A 23,947-nucleotide genomic window follows, 5' to 3' on the forward strand; every position below is an offset into this window, starting at 1 on the left:
TTCATTTAAGATTCTCATATAAAAAAATAAGAATAAATATGAGCTGCCGCACAACAACGTTTACATTTACGTTCATAAACAACACATGTGGAGTTAATTATTTGGAAATTTATTTACAGATAAAAGAATCGGAAATTTATTTACAGATAAAGCTCTGGACACATATGTATTCTAGTAAACTTCGGTACAGAATTCGCGTAGGATTTTCATTTGTACTTGAAGAGTCAGGCTCTGAACGTTAATAATTTGTTCGAATGTACAAACGTGAATTACACCTTAACTCAAGAACTCACCTCAAAATCATTTACAGGAATTATATTCTCTACTCCACCGGCTATGTTTAATGCTCGTTCATATTCATTAGAACCTGTAGCTTGTACCCGACTTCCGACAGCAATGAGAAGTATCTTGATCCCTTGGTCACGTATCTAAATGAAATAAATGGAGAATCTATGTTGCATGTAGCAATTTCCTTATTTTATATGTAATACAAGCACATTAGTATGCTACAGAGTCGCCAACCAATTACAGATGGGGAGAGCACCGCCCCTTCAGCACCGAAGCACACTACTCATAACCTATTTCATCAGCTCCAACCCGTATAATACATCAATTGTAATGTAAAGATAATAGAAAGTAGTAAAGTATAGAATAGACAATAGAGATTAATAGATAATAGGTAGGACATCTGATTTCTTGTATCATTCTTTTTTTCTCAGCACAGGCTACAATATGTACAAAGTCACCGTAATATTTTTCAAAATCTTCTCAAAAGTTAGCCAAAATTTTTCTTTTTTTCTTTTTTCTTCTCCTTTTATCCGTTGGTTGCAAAAACCGAATTTTTGATTTGCTGATTTTTTTTTTGCAAAAATTGATTTCGATGCTAAAATAGCCGGCTTCGAAAACATAATACGATGAACTTACATTAATTTCGCAAATATAAAATGCTCCCTGTGCAAACAAATTTAAATTTTCACCTAGCAAATTTCATATCATCGCCATCAGCGTTTATGATAGCTCAATTCATAATTTCATAATTTAACGATTTTAAAGATTGAAATACGTGGGTTACAGTGATTTCTTTGATCTACGGACGAGATTCCTACTCTACTGTTAAACAGTATAGAATAGACAATAGATATTAATAGATAATAGATAGGAAATCTGATTTCTACTCAAGCAAATTAATTAAAATTACGTATTGAACATGCCAAAATTCAAGGATAATCGAATATGAGCCGCGTATGTTGAAAGATTTGATGTTCTTGTGCGGACTAATGCAGTTATAAATGATTCCAAGACTTACTATTTTTGATTGCTCCTTTTGTGAATATTTGATTAAAAGTTTGATAGTCGAATACGGACATATACGGGGTGAAGCGTCAGTATAACAGTGATCACGTTTTCCATCATTAAAAATAACGATTGTTTTCCTCATTGTTTTCTCTCGCTGAAAAACAAAATCATATAATTTTTGAATAAGTGGATAAAGATCATTTACTTTAATTTAGCAACAATAGTTAAACATATTTTAAATATGCAATGGAAAGAGAAATAAAATGGAAAGAAATTAAGTTTTATTACAGTATCCTATCTTGAAATGGTACGTACATACATACCTCAAGCATCTTTCTTGCATGAAACAATGCATAACCTATGGTAGTGTAAGTCATATGTTTATATTCAAAGTTATGCCCATGAGCGAAATCCCTAAAAATTATAATAACATTCTTTAGGAAAATTTTGTTTCGAAACTTTTTTTTTTAGCTATTTTCAATTTTTTTATTTCACCCTGCAATAAATGAGTAACATTAAAACCACAAATTTTGTGTACGGTTCAACTAGCTAGAAAAAAAATCAGGATTTCTTTTTCAGCCCAGTTAAGAAGAAACACTAAGGCCACAGATTTCTTTTCTAGGTCGACTAATTATATTTTCAAAAAAACCATTTATCATGCAGAATCTCAATCATAGACTGAAATGTGGGTGCTACTTCAAAAATATTTCAATATATATATATATATATATGTTACATACTCAACAATAATAAATCAGAACAAAACTGGGTGACTTGGTCCTACTACCGGGCACAACAGTTCCTACTGATTCAAAGTGATGTCATCAGCTTTTTCGTGGTCAAGAATTTGCGGAGTTTTGGGAATTCGCTGGTCGTAAGACTTGTTTCTCTTTTTTTTTCAATTTTTCTCATTCTTCTCATTTTCATTTTTTTTCTATGGATAAAAAACTGTGAAATCTAATTTACCATTAATAATGGAACTAAAACGAAGAGTAAAGTACATAGTATCTGCCTACCTCAACTTATCTTTAATTCTCTCGTAATTGTCCATTCTAAAAAGAACATCCGACAGTGGACGCGCTACAACAACTCCCACTCTGATCTCTTTTATACGATCGACAACAGTCCTTATAAATTGCTTTTGCTGTAAAAGTATCCGAAATTCTTGGAAAAAAACTACGTATAAGAGTGGCTTCATACTTATGTACTCGACTTCTTAAGAAAAATACGAGAAAAAAGTTAAATTTTGAAAAAAGAAGGTGAGGTTAAAGTTTTCTTACTGCATTCCATCCACTCTGTTGAACCTCTCCGGTCCCATCAAGTATAAAAACAATAGACCTGTTCCCATGCTTACTTTTACATCCTAAGCATACAGTTCCCTAAAATGTACAGAATATCTTTTGAAAAGTAGCATCAACAAAGAATCAAAAGAGATTTTGTCGCGACAGTAGTGATCAGCAACACTCACCGATGGATAATTCCCATACTTTTCAGGTTCTAATATTTTACCGTCCGCTTCTGGATCAATACATTTACATCTACCCTGGGTTTTGTCAAAATAGGCCGCTTCGTTACAAATGTTATCTCGGTCGCGAACTGGTACCATCGGAGGATTACCTCAAAATGCTAACTTTTGGGGTATCATTGTCATGAATCGGGGTTTCATCGAGATTATGGTATATTTAAATGCTACTTTGATATAAAACCGGATTTAATGTTTTGCTCAAGAAAATATTAATAATGACAGTGCCCGGGTTGGTATTGATGCAAAAGAAAGGAATTGAAACGGCTTCAGAATCGAAGAATTGGTGCGCCGACGGGAAAAAATCGACGAGACGGTCCGAAATTGTCGGAGAGTAGTGACAGCTTCAAAAAGTGGAAAGGCCGGCAAACATCACATCGTGCCCAGATAGTGAAATAAGGTGAGAAAAGATTACCAACAGTGTTTTAGGAGCAAAAAGCTTAGAAAAACGACATTGTGAATAGTTTCTAGTACTTATATGAATAGTTAATAGAAGAAGTAATTGTAAACGTTCATCTACAGTAATATTTTCTGTGCTAATAAATTTCCTGTCCCAAAATTTCCGCTATCCTATGCTAAAGTTTTATCTTGCTGGACAAATCCTTTCCTGAAGATTTTTATAGGGATTGTGCACAGCTGAGTAAAACAGCAATTATCTGTGTTTTATCGAGCCCAGGGTGTGCTTCGAGGAGCTGCTGGGATCGATGGGGAAGACCCGGTCACGACTCGGCTGATTCGGAGAGGCCTGCACTGGCCTGCACTTCACCACATGGCGGCCTAACCCTTCCGGACTTATGCGGGCACGTGCCAAATGTCCCCTTCCACTGTCCCGGCTCACTATTCGAGGGCCTCGAGCTACACTGAGTTCCTCAGGTCCCAGAACGTCTCTAAGTTGATCATGAATACAGTGCGAAACGATACACAAGTGGTTTTTGTATTAATGTCATTCACCACAAGAACCCACATAGCAAAAGCGCAATAATACAGGTAAAATACAGGGCACCGTACAACGCAGCCGGTTAAGTAGCCAAGTGACTAAATGGCTCCCAGCGTGCAGCTCGGACTCCTCGGCTTGTGGTGTGGCGGAGGTCCTCGCTTGCTGCGCAGCCAGCCAGCGCTAGAGTGGTGTGTTTCAGAACCACATCAAATGAGCAACTCAAACTCGACGCAAGTACAAATTTAAAGGCATAACCCCACGAATCTGAGTGGAGTATTCGTTTACGGGATCGTAGATTATAGAGAGAGGGGCGATCCCATCCATTTCTTCCTGATTGCCGTAAAAAAAATGGCCCGGAAGATAAGGCTTCAGGCGTCTTCGGCGGCTCGCTTTTTTCTACAACGAGTTCGATTCGAGCGCGCCAGCCCTGTGCACGTGCCGCATCTTCTGGGCCGTTTTTTACGGCAATTAGGAAGAAATTGACGGAATCACCCCCCTCCCCATAATCTACTGTTCCGTATACTGACACTCTTCTTGAAATCCGTATCACCTCAGATGCGCAGGGTGATGCCTTTGAATGCGGAGTACAATTCGAAAACGCGAAGCAGACGGGGGTCGCGTGAAAGGAAGTGACGAAGGAGACCGCAGCCCGGACCGCAGGACGTCGATCTATTACATAGACGAAGGGTCGCGATAGCTACAGCAGGACGGTATTCACGGCGATTTTCCTGTCGCAGCGATCGAGAAAGAAGTGCGTAGGCACCATATTAAGGGCAGGGTATCACGAAACTGACGTGGTAAGGAAAACTCAGGTAAAACGTAGAGTTCGGATTGTAGAGTACGAAAGCTTGACACAATTCCCCTTAGTCGCAAAAGGAATCGGGATCAGTTCCTACGAGCTACTTTAGATTGCGCATCGGTGCACACCACTCCCTCGTGGGCGCGGCACGTGCAGAAACGTGGCGCGTTTCAACTGACTTCGCAGAAAAGAACATCATCTTCCACCCTGCGCTTTTTTTTACGACGAATAGGGGATCATGAGCGGAGCCACATCCATTTCCGCCATCATTCAAAAAGAAATCCAAACTTTACTTTATCCCTAGGGGTTCCACACCACGTCAGTTTTCGTGATCTGCTGCCATTAAGTAAGACGCTTATCTGTATGATGATTATTGTAAAATTCAAATAATTTAGAATCAAAGTTTTCAACTGATTTCCTTGAGCTGTAGCCAAGATTGGTATTGTTCGCCTTTATCAAACAACGGCTAACGTTTTGGCGTTATCGAATATCGTTATCGACAGTCGAACATGGGCAAAAATTTAGAATCAGCTTTAAATTATTTACTGATGAATGAGTCGTTTAATACTAGAATATCGTTTCCAAACTGTGATTGCCTCAGAAGAAAAAGACTATGAAAAAGACGACCAAAGACTAAGTCAACTTTAGATGATTTTTTTCGACTTTACAACAAAGCTTCAAGGCTCGTTGTCAATGCGAGAAAGACGTCTTCATGAATGAAATTCTGATATTCTCCAGGTTTCTCATTAAACATTTAATTTTAGCGAAGCGAGCTCCGCAACAAATCCAAGAATGCGACGCTAACAACAAAAAAGCACGACTTATATTTCAGAAACAAATAATGTATAATAGATCGAACGTTGTCAAGCACTTTAAAACCTGTCTACTGAAGTAAAGGTTCATACCGTAAGAGCAAATCATCGGTCGACGTGCAATCGTTGGAATATCGACGTAATAGCATAAGGATATTGCGGCGGTTGTACGAGGAAGATCTGCGCAATAGTTACTAGGATATCTGTATTCCCAGTCTCTTTCATCGAGGACCTGAAGCAGAACATCACTGCTTTACTGCAAAAGAGAAAAAAAATTGCAACTTTTAAAAGAATTATATCACGAAATTGACGATTTTGAACCCACAGCGATTATATAGGGATGGGGTGTGTATAATTTAGAAATACGAGCATGATCACCGTCAGTTTCGTCCAGAAAATGCACAAAGAATGGTAATTCAGAAAGAATCATTCGAAACACTCTCCTACGATGCAGTTTATTACAGCAATAGAAAGCGGACAATCTGCAACGTGTCTGTTGCGATTGGGCAGATTGGTGGAAAAATTGCTGCTTACTCAAAGCGATTCGAATGCTTCAGCGCTTTCTTCCCAAAGAGAGTATCCACAAAAATTTTGATCAAATTTGATCAGCTTAAAGGCTCCACTCCACGAATATGAGGTGGTGCAGATTTAAGGTGGAGTATTCGTATACGGGATAGTAGATTATGCAGAGGGGGGTGATTCCGTCCATTTCTTCCTGATTGCCGTAAAAAACAGCCCGGAAGATGCGGCGCCGCACAAGGCTGGAGCGCTCCAGTCGAACTCCTGGTAGAAAAGAGTGCGCCAGGACGCCTGAAGCCGTATCTTCCGGGCCGTTTTTCACGGCAATTAGGAAGAAATGAACGGAATCACCCCCTCTCCATAATCTACTATCCCTCGGATATGACCTCATCTTCGTTGTTGTGACTCCAAGTAGCACAGCAGTAATCCAAAATTAAACAAAGCTACGATTAACCGTGAAATTTGTCATTATTTGTTGGTTTTATTATTATTTAATTATTTTATCCTGGATTTATAATCAAAGCTCCGAATAACTCATATGTGCGAACAGAGAGCTGCTTATATTAACTATTTAATTCCAAACACATTTTCCGGCTCGCTTCATCGCACCAAAAGGCTGTATGCCCAGAAAAATGTAAATATGTAAAATGTACGTACACGTTCAGTTCCTCTTTTGTCTGCATGGTACCATGTTTTTCTTTGTGCTTTGAATAATGGATCTCGTTGGCATTTATCTGCTTCTAAATGATTCCCGGAATCACGTCCCACTGTGACACGAACAAGCAACGAAATTGGCTGCAATTAAGTAAGGATCAATCTTTCTAGGTAATCAGAAAACTATGAATAGAAAAAACATTCCTTCAGTATACATATTGTCGAATTCGATAAGTGCTATTTCCCAATACGAACGTCCATTTGTTGGGAACGTATGGTTAGAACCTACTACTCACTATATTCAAATGTATCGCGGGTATAAAAAACTTTGCACTTTGAAGGAAAAAAAAGCATAAATTCTTCCACATTTTCATGCAGAAATGTATTTTCAGAGGTGGCATTTAGAATTTTCTTTTCTAAGATCTACTCTCACCATGATAGCATTGGAGAGAGCTTGAGCTGTGTTGTTGTGCATTGTTAACACCGCTAGGGAACAAACAAATTACATAAATAGTAAACGAAGGGTTCGGATCGAGAATATAATAACTGATCAACATTTTAGATAGAAAACAGTTCTATCTAAGAGTCCAACATTCTGATTATTCTGTTGTCTCTGCATCTATGATCATCACATTCCAAACTAAAATTTTTCTTCGAAAAAACGATAGAAAATGCAGCTGTATATTCAAGGCCAAGGGAGAAGTTTTGTTTTTACAGTCTTCCGCTCATCGCTTCTCGTACAATTACGTGAATTTTCCCGTGCGGTTAAAATAGAGCCTGTGGCCTATTTTTACATGTCCGTCTGTCCAATAAATTTATATAAAATTCGTATGGTAGTCGAAAAATTCGATTAACAGTAAATCAAGATGTTGTCGTTTTTGGCTAAAATATATGTGAAAATTTCATCGATTTTTTCTACGACCTCTGGTGAGAATTTCTCTGCGCACTGTCGAGGTTTATATTTTGTTCCATCTTGATTATTACAAAAAAACAAGCAAAACATAAGACAGAGAACGCGCCTGCGCAGTGTGGGCTTATTTTGATTCTGGAAAAGTAGATGCTCATAGCAAACTACTACAGCTGCAAGTTCATTTCGTTCTATTTTTTTTAAAGCTGTAAAAAACTTTTCAATCGGATTTTTCTATTCATTCGATTCTCACATTATTGTTGGAGGTATAAATAAGGTTTAAGTTCTTTTCTGTAAATTTGAAGCTTTACTCAGGGAAGCTGGTACAGTGTATTCTACTTGAAGTATTGTCCATCGTCAACTACCTTTCTTCATTCTTGGACGGCCTGCGGATTCAAAAAAATCCTCATCTTTTGAGGCGACTCAAGAAACGACATAATTTTTGACTTCTATGTAAAAGATGAAGTGCAGCTCGGCCAAGCTATTGGTTATCGACCGAAACAAGTGGTAGTCGGGAGGAACAATATCATACAAAGGGTGTAATATGAAATCCTGTTAGACGCCATGAAAGTATCCTTCATGACTTTTGCAACATTTGGTCGAGCGTTGTCGCGCTGAAAGATCACTTTGTCATGTCCTATGTCATACTGGGACCTTTGATGCTCGGTTCTTGCATGAATTGTTGTTGGTAACGTTCGCCAGTGACGGTTTCGTTAGGTTGGAGTAGTTTATAGCAGATCACTCAGAGCTGGTTCCATCAGATCTACGGCATTAGCCGCTTGCTATGAATATTCGGTTTGGGCGTTGAAATTGATGCATGGCCGGGCTGATCCCTCAATTTTCTGCACTTTAGGTTGTCGGTGTGCATCCATTTCTCGCCCTCCGTCATGATCCGATGAAAAAACCCTTCCAAATTGTTTTCGGAGCAGTTGTTTGCAGCTCATACAGAGCTAGACTTGCTTGTTTTTGCACCATACCCATGGCTTTGAGTAGGCTTGAAACCGCTTGTTAACTCGCCTCCAAGGTTTCAGCAACCTCCTCTTGGGTTTGGCATGAATCTAGGTCCAATAACACCCGACCTCAGCGTCTTCAAACTTCACTGGTTTCTCTTCGCATTCTTTTTCGTTATCAGAATCACCACTTTTAGAATCCCGGAATCACTATTCACATGTTTTCATTGATGGGGCATGTTCCCTATATTCTTCACACAACAATCAATGTCTACCATTTTATCATCATCGATGTGGCATTTTCTTCAAAAACAAAAAAAAAAACAGCGTTCGGCGCGAATTGTGTTTTGCTGGCACAAAGGTTGACATGGTTAAAGTACAAACAGAGTAGACTGTTTACACTCCAACAAAATGACATACTGATTTTTATAGAGAAATATGAATGTGGCTGCAAAATGCTCGGATGAGATTGAGTGCTAGTTACGCCATCTTTTGTAAATCCCTCAAAACTTACTTGTACCCTCAATGGTTTTTTTTGAGCATTAAGGTGAGCATTTATACAAATATTTATGGGAGCTCGCCTTTTAGTGCTTACCCTTCTGCGGCTGAGAACACGAAAGCATTCATTCTGGTCCTTGAAGTCGTCAAGAGAGGCCACATATCCGTTCGGAAACATCTTGAACAAATTCAAAATTCTGGATTTGCAAGGAGGTTTAGGCGACAAACAACTGTCAAGTTGCGGCTACATTGAAATAACAAAGAATAGAACTAACACTGCAAGCATCATGAAGATCACCAAAGAGCGGGTTAAATTTTGACCCTCTTACAGCATACATGTGATTCAAGTACACGAACGGTCGCAGTGCTCCGCTATGGTCCACTGCTTTCTCACATTGGAAACCAAGTAAATTGCAAACGTTATCCAGCTCATCTATAGCTGCAATTGAAACGATACAATCTGTGAGGAATATCCACTATAATGCTACTAGAAACAAGTTCAAAATAGATGAGAATTGAATTGGAATATATACGGGTTGGACGTATTATATGTGCAATGAAATCCCCAGTGATCATCAAAATTCCCATTTTATCCTTCAATGGATAAGCTAGCCATCGATGAGACGAAAATGATTTGTTGAGTTGTACCAGAAGGAAAATAGTAGAGGGCTAGATGTTATGCAAAATGTAGTACATTAAGTTTCCCCTTAGAAAAATTAGGAGGCATTGTTGGTCAGACTCCTGTCACAACTGTCCTGATCCAGAGTCCTTTTCCGTACTATCGCATTTTCGAAACATCTTCCGTGGTTATCTAAACGTCCCAAGGCACGGTCACGACAAGATCTTGCAGCGCTACACCATTACGCATGCCTTATGCTCTGCCTATATTTGACTCTGTAGGGGCGGCGATTTCGTATTTTGATACTTCCACATTCCATCGTTATACAGAGCGGATACGAAGAAGCGTAGTTGAATGCTTGGCAGTCGCATGAAGATATACTGAGAAGTTTCTGCGTTTTCTTTTGTAGGATTAAAATTACCTTTTTCATAGGCCTGTGCAGGTCTTGAACATAAATACGGATGCAAATCCTTCTTGTTTCCATACACAGCAGTACCTCTCCGAATGAATCGCATTGCTCCGTGCGACATCACAATTTTTATCGGTGCTCCACCATGTTTTATGTTTCTGCTTTCTCCTAAACATCTCATAGCTATTATCACTTTAAGTTATTAATCTGTTACTGATATTTTCAAATCATCTGCTTTCGGGAAACTAACTCTGTTCTACTATAGTTCAAAAATAGCAAAGTTAGAAGTCTGGGGTATAGAAGTTCGGAGATTATTTGTAAAGGTCACTCGCGAATATTTATTTATTTATTTAAAAACACTTGTAGGTGTGCCATAAAACAAAACACAAGATGGAACAGAGCTCACTAGAATTTCGCCTGAATTCTACACAGCAAGACTGGCCTTTCAAAGCATAAGGGGTGATTGGCAGGTCATTCTCCTGCTACAAAAGGTGAGAAATCCTCACGCAAGATCCTTTTCCAAACCCAGAACGCTACGGTAGATAAACGGACACCAGGATTTGGGTGACCAAATTAACCTCGAACGGAGGAACCCGTCAGGGACCCTGGGAGAACGGATGAGGGGGACCTCAAACCCAAGGGCTCACCAAATTTGCTATCCTTGAACAGCTTTCCACCTCTAGGAGAGAATAAGGGCCAATTGTAGGGATGAATTGGAAAAGGAGCATAACAAGATCAAATATAACTGTATACTCTGCTTGCAAAAACAACTTTCAATGATGATCCGCCAAACGATAAAACTGCATTGCTAACAAGACTGAGAAACTTCCAGCGTATTCATATATGTATGCAGTGTTTCCAAGAAAAAAGTCACCCTATACACCAGTTCAACGTTCTGTTCACACATTGTTTAGCAGTCTCTTCATCAATTCCACCACCGGTTGGCACTCTTCGAAGAGATATTTGCCATTGATTGTAATATCAAACGGCGAAGAGGAACGTTCTTACGATTTCGTGCATGCGTAGAAGTATTATCTTTTTTTAGGATACAATTATCCCAGTTTCTTCTTGGATGAAACGTGGTATTCGAGTCTCACCTATTGGTTGGTCTACTACTGGTATTATTATTGCTATTCTATTATTGGTATGGTGAAGAGTGTGATAATGTGGTACAATTGAACTGACTTGACCTTGATCGTATACTATTTGTAAGAATCACTAATTTGTTTATCATCAACATTTTAACACCACATTCTAATTGACGAACCTTGGCCATCCTTCGAAGGAAGTTCGATCGGCTTGAGAAGGGCGCCATCGGTGTTTCCTACCCATAAGAAGTCTCGACTTTTGTGATAGAGAAGTGCTACAAGTACGAGGATGTGGACTTAAACCTGATTACACATGTTTTTAATTGCTTCTACTGTATAATTACATTGTTAAATATGTTAATAAAGAAATTTTCCAAATAGATCAAACTAAGAATTGCAGCCGTGTATGACTGCTACCTGTTCGTGATGGTCCTCCTTATACTAAATGCAACCAGGCACTTGAGTATACGCTCTGGGCATGCGCAAACTATAAAACTTGCATAGTTGTTTCGCGGAAGTTACTTGGATAAAAATGCATGCATGCAAAAAGGTGCCAATATCCAGAACACTACCGAAGCCCACCGCAAATGGTCAAATACCCAGAGGGGTTCATCTTTGCTATCAACTCTATGTTTCGTTACGCTGAACGCGGACATCGTCGACTTGAACTACTTGGGTGGTTCGGTGTCGATTGGCTTCCTGCAATACTTTCAATCGTTCGACCGCGCGCTTTTTCTACTTGTGAAGGACTCAAGGAGCATCATATCGTCCTTTAAGGGAGCTATCGGAGAAGTCTAAAAATTGACCCGGTGGCCTTCCTACGTTGCGTTTGACAGCGCATGCGGATGCTGCAGCTATGGTACAGCGGTCGTTTTGTTGAAACGCATCAAGTGTCCGGGCTACCTAGTTTTACTTCCTTTGGCATGTGCGGCAGTGTCTCTATTCTTCGATCGATGGCATAGGTGTGAGTCCCCTCTTTCACGTTCGTAAAGCGGGATAGTCCTAGCATCACATTTTCAATTGAGTTCCATTTCCATGACGTTCATCGATCGATTTTATGATTTTCCACCTGCCTGCGAGACGGCCAATTTTCCGATGACTAGGTGAAGGAATGAAAACCAGTAGTGTTAAATAGGTGAGCACGTAGCCAGATGTTCTTATGCCTCTTTACTATGTCCTCCATACTCGCACTACGTGTTGATTTCTTGACCTAGATACACATATCTGGAGCATTCGAATATATTTGTTCCGCTGAGATTGACCAAGTGAGAAAAAAAAACTATGATTAGGAGATGCTAATTGTTCATAACAGTGTGTTGCTTCCCAGAAGGTGTAGAGATAAGGTGAATATGAGATAAGAAACTTAGAAAAATGCGTTTAATTCCTTGTGAAGTATAGAGAAATGAAACATATTCACTATTTTCGTTGTTATAAAAGACCACTGTAGTCAAAGAGGTAAATTCTGGGCAGCTCGGCTCACCAACTATCCACTTCAGCTCTATTCGATCTTCTATCGCATGCAATTTGTAGTCTTTTCCACAACCATCTTTCGAAAAAGCAGTATTTCCTCCTCTTACGGAAAAGCATAATCTTCCTATCGTAATCTCATCCTCCTTACAATGATAATATTTCTCTGGAAATCCAGTTTTTTTTTTTGCTGTACATCTTGTTTAGAATTGAGGATTTCAAAATATGTCTTAAGGAGCAGTAAGTTTCACCATAAGTGCATATTGTAGGATATCCTGGTCTAGCATCTTGTACTGGAAATGGCGAGTTACTTTCGCAAATATCAAAAGCATCCATATTGTATGTAGTTTTAATTTGATACGAAACCTCGCACGTTAATCCCTGAATATTTTTATGTCATAGTTTGAAGTAAGGATGTTTGGAAAATTCTTAGAATCCAGCTGATATGTCATCAGCCAGATTCTAAGAATTATATCAGGAGTATTTTTTGAAACATCCTGATGTTGACCGAAAACCACCAAAGATCGTGTCTGATACGCCAACATCGGTCTTTCATCTTAGACACATGTTGAAAAGGCCTGCCTTATTTCTCCGAGGATGCTTGGCAAATATGAGTCACAGGCATCCTTAAAGTCAGCATACCACGAATCTAGGGTGTTACGGATTTCAGGTGGATCCGTATACGGGGTCGTAGATTATGGAGAGCGGGATTATTCCGCTCATCTCTCCCTGAATCACTGCAAGCACCCGGCCCCTGAATGCTGTTTTGTACGATGCCTTCTATGCAAGGCGCCACCCTTGCACGCGTAGCGTCCCTTACTGTCTATCGGGTTGGCCGAATTGATCTTCGACGAGTCGCAGGGCGGAGGCGTATACGGATACTCCACCTGAAATCCGTACCACCCCAGATTCGTGGTATGCTGCCTTTAACCTGCTCCCATGCCGCCTATTTCGCTGTTTACCCTTTAATGGCACGCGACAGCCAAATGATCAACTACCACAGGACCGTTTCTCTAAACAACTTGGATTTGTCATGCTACTTGCAATCTATTAGTTTGCTTTTGGTTGGGGCTATAGAATACTCGTCATATCAAATACCAGCCTAAAACCATGCTGATCTATTTTTCGAAACTGTCAACTAGGAAATACATAAAGATGGAAATTATTTTCCTCTTGTTCATTCATCCATTCGTTTGTAAATGACCACATTATATCGTGCTGTCAAACATTACCTGGAGTTTACCGATCCCAAAGTGGAATGGATATAAGCACAAGCCAGCAAAAGAATCCACTGAAAATACAAAGCTCATTCACAGGCAATGGCTTGAGAAAACGTCAGGAATCGTTTTTCTTTTACGAGCTATACAAAAACTATGATTATAAAATTTTCTTCTTTATTCTTCTTCCTACACACTGCCATTGCTCTGGAATAGTATATCATCGCCTCCTACGTTCTTACGATTATTTCACCTTGGCCTTCTTTTGATACATTTGTTTTCTTTGTGTGTAGAAAACGTCTGTATACGCCACAAGATATACTAAGTTATGTTAAATAACTTAGAATATCTTGCGTATAAGTAGAAAAAGAGAATCTTACTGACACCTGCAACATGTAAAATTGGTTCGTGCTGTCAAACTTGTTTGAATTTCCCCCGTATGAATCAACTCAATGAGTCAGCTGCGGTTTTTTTGTGGAAGAAAGCAGCTACTTTCAAATCCTTTGCTACTCTCCAATTTCCTTCAATTTTATCCTGGTGTTCTCTACAGAGGGTCTACCACAGCCAGCGTGCGAAAGGAGTTTATTGGAGTTTCTCATATAATTCTTTACACAATAAATTCAAAAATTGTCCCATTTTGCTCCCCTAATTCTACATCGTAATTGTCGCCAGTTCATAAAAGCGAGCTAATAAAAGACAAATGTCTTGTGGTTTGATATCGAAGCGGCCAAGATTTTAAAGATCGGCAAAATCACTAATAAATTTTCTTATGCGAATTCATCAAGTGCAACCATCAGTTAATACGGAGTTGATTCGAAGAACGCTTGAATTTTTTTGTCTACTCCAAGTCAAGTCAAGTCTCCAACGGATACTTCCGCCGCTGCGACTTGGAATAGTAAAATTGCCAACGATCATTTCTTTTTTTTTAAATCTATTCATCCATTCATTCCCTGCAACTTCATCTCCGCTGTAAGAGGTGTCCTACTAAACTACGAGAACTTTCTTATTACTGCTTCAAAAATTCCGAAGCAACGCAATGGTCAAATTTCACATAAGAGGTAGGTGTGAGCTCATCCCAAGAGCTTGTCAGTATTCCTTGGTGAGGCTCATCTGCTGTAGATCTCTTCTTTGCACTTTCCATATATTTGAATGGAATCATATCACACATTCTTTGAAATGCAAATGCCGAAGTTGCACCTGTTGCACGTTCTGCAGTTTATACGCTGCATTCGCCTTTTATCTGTTCAGAAACATTCCAACTGCACCATTTCAGACATTTTCAAGATAAATTCTATGATAATTGAGCACAAAATAATCTGAGCACATTCTGATCACTTGCGAATGAGTCGCAATACATGTGCTTATGCCCACATGGAAAGTACGAGTCAATTCTTGCACAGCAGAATTCTTGCACAACCATTTCCGTGAGCTGATATGCTTTTCGGGCCAGACAAAGATAGCACTTAGTACCTTGTCCGCCACCTGGGAACGCTTCGTCATTGTAATAAATGACTAACTCCTCTAATAGAAACGATCCGCAGACGATTTCGAACTGATTGAAAATTTATTTTCAATTTTGTCTGTTGGTAGCGCACCACAAAACTACCGCTCACGGCCCTCTCTTGACTCACTTCTTCGGAAAAAAAGAAAACAACCAAATTGATAAATAAGCAACAAACAAATATAAATGAAATCAATATAGATCCTACATCCATCCACTTGTGAAACCAAAAGCAATAACAGAAGAAATGACTTCATCGAAGATGAGAAAGTGTATTTTTGTAGTTCTCGCTGAAAAATATGAAAAATAAAATGCTTTTAAAAACTGATCACGTTTACAATTACTAATGTGAAGTGACAAATTATCTCGGAATCAATAGAAAACGAGGAGAATCTTGAGAATGTATCAGCAAAAGTGGTTGCTTTCGGTTAGTGGATTGAGGGGTCGTTTAACGACCTTATCATGCCTAAAACTGCGAAGGATTTTTCTCGCTGGATAACTCAATGCCTCTCTATCTTTCTTTATGTGATTAATTTTATGGGTTCAAAACTGTAAATTGTTTCACATATGTGCAGAAGAAGGTGCAGTCAACGATTGAAATCCTAAGGGTATTCCCTGGTATAAGCTTCCATTTTTCTCAGGCATTCAAAACAACGTTGTTCTAGTGGAACAGACTGCTATGCGGTTTTCAAATTTGAAAAAAATGGTTAGCTTCTGTTTCTGAACATTAATATAACCTTATTCTTCGTTCTACTTTTCCCTTACTTTCTCGCTAATCTCCGTGTTTGCCGATAATCTGGTAACACACAAAGCAAACGACTACATTAGGTCAAAATAAAGTCCCCGAGCGGCGTCGCAGTGTGTATTCGGAGAACCCAAAGTGATCGTTTTTATGGCGAACCTTTCAGTTTACTTCACCCTCGAAATAGAAGCTAATCACTTTATCTGCGCTGCAATGACACGCTCAGTTAGCCACCAGTGAATGAAAACATTACGATTGACCGCTCGCTCAAAATATCGTAAATGTTTCGACGTTTTGACTAAACTGTGAGTGGAATTTGTATGAATTCTGCATTCACAGACTGGATTTTTTTTCGCATTGCAATTGCCTAGGTTAACGTTGACAGAAAACGCTACAAAATAGCGCAACTCACATTTTCTAATAAAGGATAAAGGATAAAGTGTCTGGCGTTAATCAGTCCGCTTGAGACGCTCTCCTACGTGCAATTCAATTCAGAATCGTTTGAGGTTTACGAACGTGTAACTGGATTATACAATGACTATCGGGGGCTACCCGATGTGCCAAGTGTTTTTATCCTTACAGACAAGTCTGGTAACAATCTATCTATTGATCCCAGGGGATGAAAGGCTTGATGAGCACTAGGGCGGATTCGAACCTCCGATCGATCGTGCTGGAAGCGGAGCCTTTAACCTACACCCGCCCCCATTTCTTGATAGCTGAAATAAATATGTCTGCCGAATGGTCGCAAGTATTATTCTGTGGAGGGACTGCACATATAAAACAAGGATATTGAAGAGGCGCAGTAGTGTCACTCACTCTCACTTTACCCAATGTCACTGGTAGAAGTGCACTGTCGATGGTAGAGTTGCTTGCACAACCACAATAAGTGAAGTAGTGAAATGAGGTAAAATGGAATTATTCTCACTTTAAGTAGCAACAGATAACCCGGTGATAACAACCGAACATAACATCTAAATAGTCGTTTGCAGTCACATTTTTGATTCACGATCTCAACACTTCAGCAGCACTTTGGCCACCCCTTCTACCATTTCTTCCTGCCCAAAAATTTATCACAGCAAACTGAGAAAGACATAATTGAAACACCAAATATGAATTACTTCGTCCAATTTCCACATTAACAGGTAAGAACGGAACGTCACTCCGATATGATGATGACTCCAACTTTATCGCTATTTCCTACTCGCATGGTCTACTTGAAGGTGACGAGGAGTAGCCTATCTTCGACGGTGAATATACGCCCTTACTAGCTATCCATTGCGATTGAAGTTAATCAGTGTTAAGGACATACATTTTTAGAGACCCTGTCGACTTGCACTTCTGCTAACACTGATTACAGGTCTCTAGTCACATCCACCGTATTCGAGATCCATTAAAATACAACAGACAAAGAAAACACAGAAAACGAGGCTAAGAGATAATAAAATCAACGCAGCAGTTTGGAACTGTCGAAATAGAAAATAGAAAACAGCTTGAATATCGTTCCTACTGCAATATGACAGTATAGACGTTTCCAGATTTTCCATTAGCTAGGTGGTAATTTTTTTCCTACTTTTAATATATGCGAATGCTAAACGTTACGTTGCGCGAGAAAGAGCTACCAGGTTATTGTGTTCACATAAAATTTCGGCCAAACCACTTGAACAAGAAAATGAAAGGTTCTTCTTCAGTTCGCTTTAGCCCAAACTCCCCTCTCGCCCGCCTTCTCGTCCGAAACAAACATAAGAGACTCCCGCCTTTAAAAAATCAATCATTGAGAACATGTTTAGTGTTCTAATAAAGTTTTAAGTGAAAAGAATCACGACGGTGAATAGGACAACTGAAATCAAAGTTCCCATGCTTTTTGTAACTCCTTCGTGGAGTGATCAGTAAATGTACTGATTTCTGATTTCTGATTTTTTTTTTGATATTTCACAGGAATGCTCCAATTTTCTCGTTATTCTTGTTAACATAGTTATATTTGAATACATTTAAGATTTTCATGTTGAAAATAACTGAATATGAGCCATCATCCAAAAGTTCGTGGATTGGTATACAGTGCATGTAGAAAAATTCAAATAGACAGAGTTTTATTCATAGACATATAATTGAAATATAGACATGCTAATAAACTTCTTGGCACAATTCTCGAATGACATTGTCTAGTACTTTGACATCGAAGCTCTAAACTTGAATATATGCATACTTCATTGCTACTACACTTTTAACAAAACTCACAGTAAAGTCTTTTGCGGGGATCATATTTTCCCTTCCGCCCGCTATTTTCAAAGCTCTATAGTATGATTCGGTACCCGGAGTTTGAACCTTTAGTCCGATAGCAATTAAAATGACTTTAATGCCAACCTCATGAACCTGAATTAGAAAAATGACTATATCATGCTATCTATTTAACAAGGGGGTTTATTCTGTCATATATATATATACATATATATATATATATATATATATATATATATATATATATATATATATATATATATATATATATATATATATATATACAGAGAAAATCTTTAGCCGAACGTTCAGACTGTATATATATATATATATATATATATATATATATATATATATATATATATATATATATAGTCTGAACGTCCGGCTAAAGCCGGACTTCAGATTTTCTGTGGTGTTCGCTCCACTCGCTATCACTAATTAATGAAAATAAATTAATAATAGTGACACTTTCTGTAAAATTAGAATTGTGATTTTCTAACAACGCTTTTTTTTTCTTAAATTTAAACTAATGATTAATAGTCTTCTTTGTAAACGCGTCAGTTCTACATTTGGAGAACATTTAAACTTCACTTTTAATCGCTCTTTCGATACCAATGTAATATAGACACGACTTGGAATCATTACGCAAAGTATAGGATTGCTCTTCTTTCCCCCAACAGTTATCACAGAATGATGTTTCACATAAAATGAAGTGAATGACATCATCGTACTGATAAAAATAGCGTTCCACATCAGATCACGTAAACAATTGGCTACTATATAAGCAGCAGTTAGCATTCGTGTTTCCACTTTCAGAAGAACAGAGGAGTCGTAGAGGTGAAAAGCAACGCGGAAAGTGGATACGTATAAAACGTTTGCAATGTCCAATTTACCTTTTACGATATGCACACGGAGTTGACTACCTACCTTGACTACCTTGACTCCCGTTGGTCTTCGGAATGGTCGAGCGGGCGCCAGTAATTCTTCCATTTGTCCCGATCGCGTGCCAGAGTAGCCAAGTGGTTCCTCCTTTCGCATGGGACACGAAAAGCATCATATTTTTCTTTAAAGGACTTTGTGAAGAAATCTGACCATCGGGTCGGCGGTCTTCCTGTAGTGCGTTTAATATCGCGGGGAACCCAGTCGCTCACGGCTCTGGTCCAACGGTTGTCATTAAAGCGCATCACCTGTCCGGCCCACCTTATTTTACTTTCCTTGGCAAACGCGGCGGCGTCTCCAATCTTCAATCATTGACGTAGGAGAGAACTTCGAATCCCGTCCCTCACTTGCGTGAAACGGGATACTCCTAGCATCACTCTCCCAATTCCGCGTTCACTGATGCTCACCGCGTTTTCTTCTTGCTTGCGAAATGCCCAAGTTTCCGATGCATAGGTCAAAGCAGGAAGTACGGTGATGTTGAGGAGGTGAGCACGGAGCCGGATGTTCCTGGTCTTCTTCACAACATCCTCGATGCTCTTTGGGTGAAATTGCATCACCCTGTCGGACCCCCCTCTTCACGTCAATGATGATGTTCTTGTATAATGGCGAAATTTCGGTCGTGAAGTTACTGTACAACTCTCGAAGTACCTTTATGTACTGAGTAGGGACGCCTTGGTTGTCCAAGGCTTCCACGACCGCTTCCGTCTCAACTGAGTCGAGGGCCTTCTTTAAGTCGACGAAGGTGAGATAGAGTGGGATCTTGTACTCTCGTGATACCTCGATGAGTTTCGAAACAGTGTGAATGTGGTCAATCGTGCTGAATCCTTTTCGAAACCCTGCTTGCTCGCATGGCTGTCCTTCATCCAAGACTTTTTCAATCCTACTAAGGATCACTCTTGTAAATAGCTTGTAGATGACGGACAGTAGGCAAATTGGACGATAGTTGCCGATGTCATGTGGATCTCCCTTTTTATACAACAATACGGTCTTGCTGGTCTTCCACTGTTTAGGAACTTTGCATTTCGACAGATAACGTGTAAAGAGCCTCGCCAGGGTGTTGATGAGTACTAGCGGAAGGCTCTTCAGGTGTTCTGGTCTTATTCTGTCGGGACCGGGTGCCGTACGATTTCTTACCGACATGATAGCATGTCGTATTTCGGACGGGAGAACCTCTGGAATGACTTGTCCGTCTTCCCTCAGATGGTGAGGAGGTAAGTGGACATGGCTGTCGAAGAGATCAGAGTAGAAGTCGTAGGTGACTTTCTCCATCCCCCTTCTCGATGCAATGGCTGTTTCTGTTTTTGGCAAGTCTCGAGGGCATAGCGGATGCTTTTCCCCGCCTCTGCAGCTTCGGCCAGCACTTCTGCTCTTCTCTCTTTAAGGTCTTCCTTTATCGCCTCTCTGCAAAGCCTTGCGAGTTCGGACGTGAGTTCTTGGTTCCCTGTGGCTCGTGCTGCTCCACAATGGCGTATCAGCTCAAGAGTTTCAAGAGACAGGCGTCTCTTGGTGGTTTTAAAACTCTCAGCCTTCTTCGCGCAGTCGTGAAGGTGTTCAACAAGCTGGTCATATTCCTCTATTCTTTTTTGTTGTCCATTGCGGAATCTTCCCAAAAGCCGGCTAGCGTAGCGAAGAGATCCCAGTTGATGGTAGTCCTGAGATTTCTCTCTCTGAACTTGGCGGCCTTCTCTGCTCTCCTTGTGAAGGAAAATTCTCCTCAGAGGAGGCGATGGTCTGATCCCGTATAGAACTTTGGTACAACAGCGACTTCCGTCAGGCAGAACCTTTTATTGACGATGATGTGGTCTATTTCATTACGGTACCCTCCACCGGGTGGCTCCCACGTCCAGCGTAGAGAGGAGGGCTTCTGGAATTGCGAGTTCCCATGGATGGTCTTAGTCGTCATGATGAACTCGGAGAGCCTCTCTCCCTGGTCATTCCATTGTAGGCCGTGGGTCCCGATGTGAAGTTCCTCCGGCGTTTTTCTTGGGCCAACTCTGGCGTTGAAATCGCCAATTATGACTTTGTAGAAGGCATGATCTTTTCGGTAGAACTTCTCCAGGTCCATATAGAAAGCTTCGACTTCTTCTTCATCGTAACTTGATGTTGGAGCGTAAGCGACGAAGATAGTCAAAGCCGGTGTTGGAACACATCTTCACATCCGCAGACGTCCGATTCGGGTCGTAAGTTGTTCGAAAGAGTCGATGTTTTTTGCCGTTCTTGTTTTGACGAGGACGCCGACTCCACCAACCCCTTTACTGTCGCATGTTCCTAAGAACAGTTCTTCTCCAGTTTCATATACGGCGTTGAGAGGGTGACGTCGTCTCGTCTCGGTCAGTCTGATGACGTCGTACTTGATCTTCTTGGATTGCATCATCAGATCTTCGATGGCCGCTTCCGATGCAAGCGTACGTGCGCTATAAGTACAGATCGCCATCCTAGTCCTTTTTCGTTTTGGTAGCCTACATGACTCCTGCAACCCCGTCCAACCTGGCGCTACCGTACCAGGCTTTCCTCCGGAATCAGGAGACCCTTTTCTATTACTGTGTTTTGCGTAAAAAATTTAAAACCCATGGGCAGGTTGCAAGCCTTTAGTTCCATGAGTTTCTGGGAGAACTTCCGTTCTCCCGGAGTGGACATGTGGAGCTTATTTGTTGGAGGTGGCTCCAAACCGCCTCCCCTTGCACCCCCCAGTCATCTGATTGCAGGCTTTTGGCCGGACCGACGTGCAGGATACAAGGATGTCATGAGTCAGTCCTGGCTCAGCAGAAACAGGGAGCCCATCCCCTGAATTCGGCTGCGTCTCTGGGCAAGCACAAGGTCGCTTTTGGTCCGCGATTAGCCTATCCGCCACCCGAAGACGCGCCACGTAGCCTCGCGACTAGCCGGCTGTGATCCCTTTAGTGAGGGAGATCCGTGCACACGAAGTTACTGCGCGATATTCCTACACCACGACACAGGAATTCGACGCTGTGCGACCCGTAGCACCCATGTTATAGCGATCTGGCGCCGGCGCACCAACCCGAATCCGCGGAACCCGTCGCAAGCCATATTACAGCTATCTGACGCCGGCACACCAATCTGACGCCGGTGGACCCGTCGCACCCGCTTCTATAGATATCTGGCCCCTTCACACCAATTCGACGCCGGTGGACCCGTCGCACCTCTTTTTTTGAATTTCGTGACTGTCACACAGACACACGTGACAGAATAAGCCCGTTATTATATACATGATCATGATATATATATATATACATGTATATATCATCATGATATATGATAACGAGCTTAGTCCGTATGTGTGTGTGTTTGTCTGTGTGTCACGAAATTCGAAAAAGGGGGTGCGACGGGTCCACCCGGCGCCAGATAGCTACAAAATTGGCTTCGACGGGTCCTGCGGCGTCGAGTTGGTGCCTTGACGCCAGAAAACCATAAAATGAGGTGCGACGGGTCCACCAGCGTCGGATACCTATGGAAGGGGGTGCGACGGATCCACCATCGCCAGATTGGTGCACCGGCGCCAGATGTCCTTCGAAAGGGGTGCGACGGGTCCACCGGCTCCAAATACCTATGGAAGGGGGTGCGACGGTTCCTACGGCGTCGGATTGCTATAATATGCGACGGATCCACCGACGTCGATGGACCCGGTCATTGGTGCGCAATAACTTAGTGTGCATGACGCAAAAGATAAATGGTTGGAGCCGTTTCATAGCCGTGACCACCTCTTCACCTTTATGACTACCAAGATGTATATGTGGACTGACGTGGAACGTTATCTTCATCTATATTATCTAGCGTTATCTAGCGTATATGGAACCGGTGACGGTGTGGAGAGTCTTCTATAAGCCTTATCTTAGTCTTTATGAGCGCCATTTATAGAAGACCAGTAATGAGGTCTTCCAGAAACTCGCTCAGAAATCTCATGAGGTCTGCATCACGGCTCGAATTTTGAGCGATTCCAGGGCGCTGCTGAGCTGCCATTTCGGTGTCAAGAATATGAAGTTGCCCATACTCTCGTCCTTCTCCTGCGTTAGGATGTAAACATCCAATTCGATGATAAATTTGGCCATGGATACGATAACAATACGGCCCTCGTCCTCTCGGGATATCCACTTGTGCACCCATTGAAGCAAATCGGTAGACCAACACCCGCACTCCTGCGACGAGACTCGGTTGTGGTAATTCAACGCTCGTCAGTCGCCTCCAAGCCCTCGGCTACAGAAAAGTGTTAGCTCGATGGATCGCTCACTCCTTGAACAATATCACCCGGTTTACCCAGGTATACATCTGTCGATCTCTCCTTCTTCGCCCGCATCGAAAGGAGTTTCTGGAAGACCTCATTACTGGAGATGAAATTTGGGTCCTCCACGACTCTATTGTGCACCGTGCCGTGTGGCTCCCCGAGGAGAAGACCCTCCAACGCAAGCAACACTTTGTTGCTTCTGAGACTCGAGAAGAATGCTGTTTTATGAGCTGCTTCCACAAGACCACACCGTCACCGGTTCCATATACGCTAGACAACGACAACATAGATAAAGATAACGTTCCACGTCAGTCCACATATACATCTTGGTAGTCATAAAGGTGAAAAGGAAAGCGCCCAGTGGTCACGGCTATGAAACGGGTCCAACCATTTATCTTTTGCGTCATGCACACTAAGTTATTGCGCACCAATGACCGGGTCCACCGACGCCGGTGGATCCGTCGCATATTACAGCAATCTGGCGCCGGCGCACCAATCTGACGCCGTAGGACCCGTCGCACCCTCTTCTATAGGTATCTGGCGCCGGTGGACCCATCGCAACCCCTTTTTCGAATTTTGTGACACACAGACAA

At 41.2% G+C, this 23,947-nt stretch overlaps 4 protein-coding genes across 9 annotated transcripts in view; all 4 read right to left on the minus strand.

Annotated features, from left to right (window-relative positions):
• Nucleotides 1-171: 171 nt before the first annotated feature.
• RB195_015895 (uncharacterized protein) lies at nucleotides 172-19,213 on the minus strand (the record flags this gene model as incomplete). 3 transcript variants are annotated; one of them, XM_064206823.1, is made up of 21 exons in its annotated part: nucleotides 172-231; nucleotides 294-428; nucleotides 1,307-1,450; nucleotides 1,620-1,710; nucleotides 2,313-2,440; nucleotides 2,577-2,675; nucleotides 2,765-2,913; nucleotides 5,460-5,598; nucleotides 6,543-6,680; nucleotides 8,992-9,072; nucleotides 9,170-9,333; nucleotides 9,935-10,090; nucleotides 11,190-11,285; nucleotides 12,491-12,643; nucleotides 12,729-12,858; nucleotides 13,710-13,768; nucleotides 15,404-15,485; nucleotides 16,754-16,787; nucleotides 18,078-18,118; nucleotides 18,173-18,307; nucleotides 19,103-19,213. In XM_064206823.1, 21 exons carry the CDS (start codon nucleotides 19,211-19,213, stop codon nucleotides 172-174), a joined length of 2,325 nt encoding a protein of 774 aa, XP_064062703.1. The 3 variants fall into 3 exon arrangements, with proteins under 3 accessions (XP_064062703.1, XP_013292598.2, XP_064062704.1); XM_013437144.2 differs by lacking the exons at nucleotides 16,754-16,787; nucleotides 18,078-18,118; nucleotides 18,173-18,307; nucleotides 19,103-19,213 and having other exon boundaries at nucleotides 15,404-15,452; XM_064206822.1 differs by lacking the exons at nucleotides 172-231; nucleotides 294-428; nucleotides 1,307-1,450; ... (13 more) ...; nucleotides 15,404-15,485; nucleotides 16,754-16,787 and having other exon boundaries at nucleotides 18,059-18,118.
• A 294-nt stretch (nucleotides 19,214-19,507) lies between these two features.
• Nucleotides 19,508-20,383, minus strand: RB195_015896 (uncharacterized protein; the record flags this gene model as incomplete). Of its 2 annotated transcripts, none has more annotated exons than XM_064206824.1 (1): nucleotides 19,508-20,383. In XM_064206824.1, the coding sequence occupies one exon, from the start codon at nucleotides 20,381-20,383 to the stop codon at nucleotides 19,508-19,510; it is 876 nt and encodes a 291-aa protein (XP_064062705.1). The 2 variants fall into 2 exon arrangements, with proteins under 2 accessions (XP_064062705.1, XP_064062706.1); XM_064206825.1 differs by having other exon boundaries at nucleotides 19,508-20,254.
• Nucleotides 20,311-21,548, minus strand: RB195_015897 (uncharacterized protein; the record flags this gene model as incomplete). 2 transcript variants are annotated; one of them, XM_064206826.1, is made up of 3 exons in its annotated part: nucleotides 20,311-20,845; nucleotides 20,896-21,264; nucleotides 21,391-21,548. In XM_064206826.1, 3 exons carry the CDS (start codon nucleotides 21,546-21,548, stop codon nucleotides 20,311-20,313), a joined length of 1,062 nt encoding a protein of 353 aa, XP_064062707.1. The 2 variants fall into 2 exon arrangements, with proteins under 2 accessions (XP_064062707.1, XP_013292599.2); XM_013437145.2 differs by lacking the exons at nucleotides 20,311-20,845; nucleotides 20,896-21,264 and having other exon boundaries at nucleotides 21,267-21,548.
• Nucleotides 21,549-22,984: 1,436 nt separating this feature from the next.
• RB195_015898 (uncharacterized protein) overlaps nucleotides 22,985-23,947 on the minus strand; it is a gene marked incomplete at both ends in the record, with an annotated part of 33,995 nt that continues 33,032 nt past the window's right edge. For both annotated transcript variants that reach the window (XM_064206827.1, XM_064206828.1), the window contains one exon: nucleotides 22,985-23,326. In XM_064206827.1, coding sequence (XP_064062708.1) covers nucleotides 22,985-23,326 — 342 coding nt within the window. The remainder of the gene's footprint in view (nucleotides 23,327-23,947) is intronic.

Source organism: Necator americanus, chromosome V (assembly GCF_031761385.1).
Source record: "Necator americanus strain Aroian chromosome V, whole genome shotgun sequence".
NCBI lineage: Eukaryota > Metazoa > Nematoda > Chromadorea > Rhabditida > Ancylostomatidae > Necator > Necator americanus.